At 33.7% G+C, this 8928-nt stretch overlaps 1 protein-coding gene and 1 pseudogene across 2 annotated transcripts; one reads left to right on the forward strand and one right to left on the reverse strand.

Annotated features, from left to right (window-relative positions):
- The first annotated feature begins 312 nt into the window (after nucleotides 1–312).
- LOC143534592 (small ribosomal subunit protein bS6c-like) lies at nucleotides 313–2311 on the forward strand. The gene is made up of 2 exons (XM_077029047.1): nucleotides 313–663; nucleotides 1948–2311. Exons 1-2 carry the CDS (start codon nucleotides 322–324, stop codon nucleotides 2185–2187), a joined length of 582 nt encoding a protein of 193 aa, XP_076885162.1. The 5' UTR covers nucleotides 313–321; the 3' UTR covers nucleotides 2188–2311.
- Nucleotides 2312–2963: 652 nt separating this feature from the next.
- Nucleotides 2964–6738, reverse strand: LOC143534633 (auxin response factor 11-like; annotated as a pseudogene). The gene is made up of 12 exons (XR_013135581.1): nucleotides 6629–6738; nucleotides 6413–6516; nucleotides 6217–6312; nucleotides 6036–6092; nucleotides 5802–5953; nucleotides 4954–5129; nucleotides 4710–4874; nucleotides 4424–4633; nucleotides 4204–4316; nucleotides 3779–4116; nucleotides 3508–3695; nucleotides 2964–3416 (listed from the first exon to the last, which is right to left on the reverse strand). The product of XR_013135581.1 is annotated as an auxin response factor 11-like (transcript).
- Nucleotides 6739–8928: the final 2190 nt, after the last annotated feature.

Here is an 8928-nt window from a genome sequence, read left to right on the forward strand (position 1 = left end):
TTTAGTCCCAAATCCCAATCTTCATTCATCATCTTATTTACTTCAAAGTTTTGTCCATTCCTCATCATCTTGATAATCTTTATCACCATCAATCGGTTCGGTTTGGGATTTTTCGGTTTTCTCAAAACCCAAAATTCTGTTTTAAAAAAAAAACAAAACGTCGGCTAGCGCTTTAGTTTGGTTTTTTCAATACAATTTTCTTCGGTTAATTCGATTTTCTGTCCGTCCTTAACCGAAACACAAAATACATTTGAGAATTGTATAAATAAAAAACCATACCTTTGCTAAACCCTCTTCTTCTTTCCCCTTAAACCTAAGACGATGATGGTCTCTTGTTCTTTAATTCGCCCATCACGTCCTCTGCTTCAAACCCTAACATCTTATAAGCTCACACCTTTTGTTTACAATCATCAGATCAAAGCAAACCCATACAAAGGCTTTTCAATCAAGGCCCAAACCCTTGATTTCTCTGGAACATTCTTCGAAGGTGGACTCGGAAATGGAAATGGAGACGAACAACAAAACACTAACTCTTCTTCCACGGTTGAAGAAACCGAAGAGCCACAGTGTCCACCGGGTTTAAGACAGTATGAATCCATGGTTGTTTTGAGACCAGACATGTCTGAAGACGAGCGACTCGCTCTAACCCAGAAGTATGAAGAGGTAGTGTTGTTATACAAGTGCGGGAAGTTCGTTTATTTAATAAATGGACGATTTAATTAAAAGAACATGAACACATGTTTTGTTCATTCATTTATGTTCGTTTATGTTTATACTCTGTTCATTTATGCTCGTTTATATGTTCGTTCGTTTATGTTTGTTCGTATAAATTTTAATAAATACACAAGTAGTTATATTTATATAAACATATGGGAAAGTTAACGTGCAAACTAAAAAAGCGTGCTAATTGTGCGAATCAAGCAATGTAATTATATATACAAGTAGTGTAATTACACTACACTCTAATTACACTATGTTGTATATATAATTACACTGCTTGATTCGCATAGTTAGCACGCTAATTTAGTTTGTATATGATCCAAACCATATAAATATAAACCTATGCAGTCAATCTCGGTGGTATCTCGATTATCGGTCATCTGTGAAATATCGGTCAAAATATCGGTACCGATAATATCATTGATATTGACCGATATTTCATCGATATATCACTGATATTCCCGATATCAATGTTTAAGTCTTAATTTTCAACTTTTAGTGTTTAATGTTGGTGTTTTGAGTCTTAATAAGTTCATATTTGCTACAATTGTTAGTGTTTTGTAAGTTGCAAAAGGATAATCTGTTAATAGTAGGTGAGTATACTGAATTGTTAGCGTTAAAGTGCTACATATATAAATTTTGCATGATATTAAAGTTATCGATATCTCACCTCGATAACCGATATCTCAAATATCGGTCCTCGACCGATATCTGATATTTTTCCGCATTAACTGCTTAGATATAAACATAAAGGGGCTCGTTTAAATTGCACACATACACGCACACTTGGTTGTTTTTATTGAAAAAAATAAATTATTGTGATCATCCACTAGAGTTTGTGTTCGTTTGTGATTGGTCATCTATGTTCATTTGTTTAGTTATGTTCGTTTAGGTTTGTCTGATTACGTTCATGACCTGTTTGTTTAGGTTTTAAATAAACGAACATGAACATAAAAGTTGTTTGCTTATATGAACAAACACGAACATGACCCACCCGTTCATGTTCATTTAACTCGTTTACAGGCCTATTAACTTGAGAGGAAATGTTGAGAATTATTATTTATTTATGTTTATTAGTATTTGTTCGAGTTTGATTGTGTGACTTTATAATTACCCCTAATTCGTTAGGACTTAGGAGCGATGCTTATGGTGATTTGAACTCAAATTTGTCGTCTTTTAATTATTATTTATGACTTAATGACTTATTGACTTGTGTTGTTGTTGCAGTTGCTTGTTGCTGGAGGTGGGATGTATGTTGAGGTGTTCAACAGGGGAGTAATCCCACTTGCATACAGCATAAAAAAGAAGAACAAAGCTGGAGAAACGAACACGTACTTGGACGGTATCTATCTCTTATTTACGTATTTCACAAAGCCTGAATCAATGGAGGTACTCGAGGCAACATTGAAGATGGATGATGATGTGATCAGGTCATCCACCTTCAAGATTCGGAAAAGAAAGTATTAGTTTATGTAGAATAGCGTAGGAAGTTAGGAACCAGTAAAGACTATGATGTTTTCGTGATGTAAAACTAAAACGGTGTTTAGCAGAATATGTTGCGTCGACTTCGAATTCTGAAACTCTTTTCTCATATCACTTGCTTCACTCGATATCTGATACTTTGATCGTCAAGTCAATAACCGATATAATATAGAAATAAGTTTTAACCTTGGGACAGTTTGATATGTTGTCAAAAGTCAAATATTTGTGCAGCCTATGAAAGACATAACAGAAAGAGTAATTTAGGGGTGCAAACGAGACGAGCCGAGCCCGAGCTCGACTAGGCTCGAGCTCGGCTCGTTTCGAGCTCTATTTTCAAAGCTTGAGCTCGGCTCGTGAATAGATTTTCAAGCTCGAGCTTGGCTCGTTTACTATTTATCAATTATTTTTTATATAATTATAATTATTTTTATATATTTTTTCTATTATAGTATTTTATGTATAAAATAACATATATTATTTAGTTATTTTTATTTATTTTTCTTACATTATATAAATTAATTAACAAATCTTAAATATATATTTTAAAAAATTATATAAATGGCAGGCTCGTTTAGGCTTGTGAGCCGGCTTGAGCTCGATAAGTGAAGCTTGGGCTCGGGCTTGTTTATTAAACGAGCTTACTTTTAGGCTTGAGCTCGGGCTCGATTTAGCTTGGCTCGATTGAGCTTTTTAACGAACCGATCTCGAGTAGCAGCTCGGCTCGTTTGCACCTCTTTAAGAGTATACACATTATGAACACAAGAAACTCCCCATCATCATTATTATTAAACCATCCAAAACAAACAACTAATCATATACACATCTTTCATATGCATATATATGTTACTTCTAAATACTCACATCTCTCTTACTCTATCCTATAACCTATTCCATCCGTCTAGAGGGTCGCTAATTATCTACCAAAGCAGACATTCGTTCATCCCCTTGTTTAGGTGGAACCCAACGCCTATGAACACCTTAAAACTCGTTTAGGTGGAACCCAACGCCTATGAACAGCTTAAAACTAAAACTATAGAAAACCCGAAACTAGCACAGGGGAGTTTCGTAAACATCTTCAACATCACTTTCCAGAAGCTCCTAAGCTACCTGATGCCTCGCCGTCGGTTGAAGAGGGAAACTTACTTCCCACCCTCATTTTCTTGACTCCTTGACTTGAACGAATGGTGATGCGTTTCACCGTGCTTCAAAAGTCCCTACAATCACAAATTCACAACCACATCATGAGACTTTGTTAACATACCAATGCATATTTCAAAAAATTAAAAGTAGTTTTTAAAAGCTTACCGCCACGGCTGATCTCCCACGAGCTTATCGACGTCTTCACCATCGGTATACACAATTTCCCACTCATCTCCATTGTGCAACTTTCCTTCGACACCAAACATTCTTTCCATCTCTTCGATGAACTCCTTATAATTCCTCAAAACAGTCAGGTCAACCGCTCGGCCGACCGCCACCCCTTGCATCATCACCTTTCATAATCATAACCAAGTTGGTCAGATGCATATCTTGATCACAAAGATAAGTCAAAGTTAGAATAATGTTATATGCATACCTTTGTTCTGGTTCGGGTTGAACTGCTTTGTATGTTTCCAGCTTCCTTATCACCTCCTTTCGGTGGGACATTTATGTCAATACCAAAAATTCTGCAACTTGATCCGCTTGCAGAACTTGGTATCGAATCTTTTCGCGGCTTACCCGACCAAGGTGAGAAAGCGCTTCTTCTTTCTTCAGTTTCGTCTACTTCATGAACGTTCCTTGAAGCTATCACAAGTGGCGATGATGATGATAACCACGAACCATGGTTATGGTTACGGCGAGTGCCGGGGTTATCATCTCTCTGTCCTTCGTTGGTCGATTTTAACCAAGCGGATAAACCTGAACTTCCGGCTTCTAAAACAAATTAAAAGATGTTAATAAGATGCATATTGTATCCATATACAATAAGGTAGTAATAATATATAAGAAAAGTCAACGGACCAGCATTATGGTTTCCCTTTGATGGTCTTGACCTTTTATGTTTTAGCACCACTGCTTGACCTAAACTCGCGGGAACAGGTGCTACGAACGGTTCAATCTCCCAAGGTTCTGGTCTCACAATTGATGTCGGTTCATCCCACGCAACCTGGTATGGTCAACAAAAGGTTTGACTTTTTAGTTTATCTAAACAAACATCAAATTCAAACACATGTTATATTACATAAATAAGTAAATAACCATAACCTTCAACGATCGCCATTGTGAGTTTACCCACTGAGGCGACAAGTCTCCGACTTCAACAATCGTGCCGGTAAACCTTCTCTCCGGCGCATCATCACCCTCAAACCGCATCTTAAATCTCATTCCAACGCTAAACCTGTTATTCACACCTTCTAGATACTTGTTTACACCGATAATGTACTGGACCGTCCTGAAAAACAAAAAAAAATCATTATTCAACAAATGCTATAAGAAAAACAGTCAAAGATCAACATCATAATTCATACCTTGGTTTGTAAAAGACAGTAAACCGGGACTGGCTGGAAACCGCTTGTGACGCGGTTGCCAGCACGCCCAAGTGCATACTTCGGCTTGAAATAACTGAGGAAGGTGCTGAGCTGTGTTGACGAGTTTGACGTCTAACACCAACACGCGAATGACCATTTTCACTCCTAGAATTAAACATGGTATTTAACTATTTAAGTCATATAAAATGTACAAACTTTACAACCAATAAATAAAAAACAATACCTTAGGAATACAAGTGTATCCCCTGCCACTAAATTCTTTTGAGTAACAAAGGGACTCCATCCTGTTGTCAACAGATGCCTTTTTGGTTGACCCCTGAAAATATGCTTGAATTTCCACAGGGTGCCATGTAGATCAAAGGCCTCTATATCTTGACTAGGTGCCTCTTGAGTCATGATCTAACATACAAATTTACTCAAGTTAGACATAAAAACAAATTATTATTTAAAACATAAAAGTGTAAAAGAGTCTGGAATAATAATATGTGTGACCATATAACTAAATCCTACTAATAATTAATGTGACATGGTATCCCTTGTATAAATGTGAGGTGGAACTTAGGTGTTAAAATAATAATAATTAATTATAATTAATGAACTGAAAATGAGAAATTGGATTTTAATAATTCAAACTTTGCCTTGTCGGCTCGCACTAAGCCGAACTTTAAAAATATACCACAACAGTCTCAAGTTTCAACCTATCGACCGGCAACGGGCTTTTCACCAACGTGGTTAGATTCCATTAGTTTTTGCTGACGTGGACTAGCTTACGTAGATTTTTTAAATTTTTTATTAATAATATCGGTGGACCTGGCCACCGACATTAATAATAAAAAAATATCTTTTTTTCACGTAAGCTGGTCCACGTCAATAAAAACTAACTACGTAAGCTGGTCCACGTCAATAAAAACTACGAAATATAACCCCGTTAGTGAAAAGCTCGTTGTTGGCCAACATGTTGAAACTTGGGACTGTTGTGGTATATTTTTAAAGTTCGGCTTAACGCCGGCCAACGGGACAAAGTTTTGATTATTAAAATCCAATTTCCCACCGAAAAAAAAAGAAGTTTACCAACGCGGGAAAGCACTCTTGTGCGTGCTTTCGGAGCACTGAAACCCGCCATGGGTGCTAGTGTCCGAGGCCGTCAGGACCTTGGAAAACGAGCGCATACCTGGCCTTGCTGGCTCAGGTAAACATGGAACAAGACTTCTTAACTCCCTTTGCTGCAATTAATGTGACATTAAAGTAAGAAAACCATGATTTCATATATTTTTAATATAAATATTTAATGAATCAAATTCTTACATCCATTTCCGGGAGCAGTGTGACTTGGGCGAACACTTCATCCGTGTCATGCTCTGCCTACAAAGTCACAACATTTGTATATGATCATTCTTGATAAAAAGCCGAATTCGCTCCCACTTTTTAAGCAATTAAACATAAATCCCATGTTAAAATCTTAATCCAAAAATAGCAAATTACATACCAACAAAAGTGTGTTGACAACATGACACAAGATCATTGAGTTGAGTTCAAAATGTGGCATCTCTTGAGTTGATGTTTCATTCATTGAAGCTTCCACCTAAACCAAAAAAATAAAAAATAAAAAAACAAAAAAAACAATTAATTAAAGTTAAAATATTAAACTTTAACAAACAAAGATTTGTAATTTAATTACTCACTTGCTCTATATGTCCTTGGGGAAAATAATATACACGTTCTCCTTCTTTAGGCATATCAACCAATGGTCCAGCACAAGATTTCCAAAGCTCTTTGAACATAGCATCTGCATAATATTAAGATTAAGAACAACATTAGTTATGAAATAAACTTATGGAAATTAAAAAAGTAATCATTATGTGACAATATTATAGAATGAACTTATTAGGTAATTTCACCTTCAACTGAGACAAAAGATGATGATGCTGCTGATGATGATGGTCCTGCGTTCTCCATGATTTTAACAGTAGATAATTTTATAAAAAACACAATTATTTTATATTCTGTAAGATATGTGAAATATGTGAAAACTGGTGATAACTCAAGACTTATGGCTTCCTCTTTCTCTCACTAGAATAAAAGATATGTGAAAATGTTGTACACTTGAATTCTTCTCTCTCTCTTTGTCTCAATCACAATGTGTATAATGGGATATATATATACACATATATATAGGCATGTGTTTGTCTTATTTCTGGGTGGTGTGTAAAGCATGAGCTATTCTAAAAATTTAATGTGGCATGTTGGGTTAACTTACTTTAATTCTTTCTCCCTTAAAATATAACTTTTCACTCTTTCAGTGCAATGTATTATAATTGTGACATAACTTTTATAACCGGATAGTATGGATAAAAAGCTTGCCTTTTTAAATTGATTTTTTTTTTTTATTTTTTATAGTGGATTAAATTAATAATTAATAAAATACAGAACAAATTTTAAGTAAAAAAAGATCATAACCGTATAATCGCTTACACATTACATTGTGTAAGATAAAAATAATTATGTGTTATTTATTACAATAAAAACAAGTATAAATGTTTAGCTGGTATCCATAGTTTGGTAATTAAATTCTTGTTAATGATTATATAAAAAAGATATTTAGTTTATCAAATAATAAATGCAAAAGGATAAATATAGATTAAAACGTACTTTCACAAAGAATGGTAATAACTTTTAGACCTAATATCTGGCAGAAAATACTATTGACTTATTTCATGCATAACTAACATAAAATATAATACTCCCTCCGTCCCATTATAAATGTCCTAGTTTGATTCTTTAAGTCTTTCTTATTTAACTTTAACCGACAATATTTTTGTTTGTGTTATATAATACTTGATGTAAAATTATACTCGATATTTAGCGAGTTGCTCTAAAATAGCTTATGAACGGCTTGACTCATGTGCACACAACACGCTTAATTACTATCCTAAATAATTTAATATGATATAATTTTATGCAATATGATGAAATATGAAAAATATAATGTAATATGTTATAATATAATGTCATTTTATGCAATTAGTAAATACTCATGTAATATAATTTCATATATATGATGTAATATTTATATTTAATGTAGTATGAAGTAATGCTGTGCAATCTAAATTATTTAATGTGACATATTATAGTATAAATATTCCATCACTAAACTAGTCCCAAACCTATTACTTTAAGTGATGGAATATTAGTTTTTTTTATTTATTTTTTATTGAATGTTTGTGGCGGGATATAACCCGTTGTAATTTTTTTTAATTAAAAATCAAAGTTTATAAGTTGCTAATTTTCTTTGAATTAAATCGTTTATAAAATGCTTTGTTACAATTAAATCACTAAAGTTTCATTTGTGTTATAATACTAGATATTTTACCTCAATGGTATGTTATGTAGGTTTTTTTATTTATTTAAAAATTGAGAAAAATAATTTCAAATTGTGAAAAGTTACAAAAAAAAAAACTTAAAAAAATGGATTTTTTGTTGCAATTTTTCAGTTTTTTTTTTGCAATTTAAAATTTATTCTCAATTTTTACTACTTTTTTCAAATTTTTAAAAAATATTATGAAATGTTAAACTATTTAAAAAAAACCTACATAACCTGTTAATAATTCATTAGGATTGCAAAGGAATGTGAATTATTTATTTAATGGATCTTGGTAGTTAATACATGGTGATTTGGGTAGGGGAGTAGGTTGTGTATAGGGCCGTCCACGGGAGAGTAAACCGAAGAAATGGCTTTGGGCCTCAATTTGAATAGACCACGACTATTTTGTAAAAGGTATAATGAGACCAGGTGACAGGCCCAGTCATTGAGATTACGATAGAAATATTTTAATGAAATTCTATATGAAGTTATGAATTAATTCTTTTCGCTTAAGCCGTGAAGATCTTCAATACAAGTGGAGCTATGCAAATTTTTTCTATAATGTGTTAGGGAATTAGGGATTCGATAGGTGGAGTTGTTAATGAAATAATAATTTTGTGATATCTTTATATGCAATCTTCTTAATGCGGCATTCTTTCATACAATCATGTGATCTACACTAGCAAACAATGATATTTTAGTAAAACTGTTAATAATTCATTAACATTGCAAAGGATTGTGAATTATTTATTTAATGGATCTTGATAACTAATACACGGTGATATGGGCAGGGGAAAGGGTTGTACATACGGCCGTCCACGAGAGAGTAAACCCAAG

Source organism: Bidens hawaiensis, unplaced genomic scaffold (assembly GCF_021521415.1).
Source record: "Bidens hawaiensis isolate Kalapana, Puna unplaced genomic scaffold, B.hawaiensis_p1.1 tig00010251_1, whole genome shotgun sequence".
In the NCBI taxonomy this organism is placed as follows: domain Eukaryota; kingdom Viridiplantae; phylum Streptophyta; class Magnoliopsida; order Asterales; family Asteraceae; genus Bidens; species Bidens hawaiensis.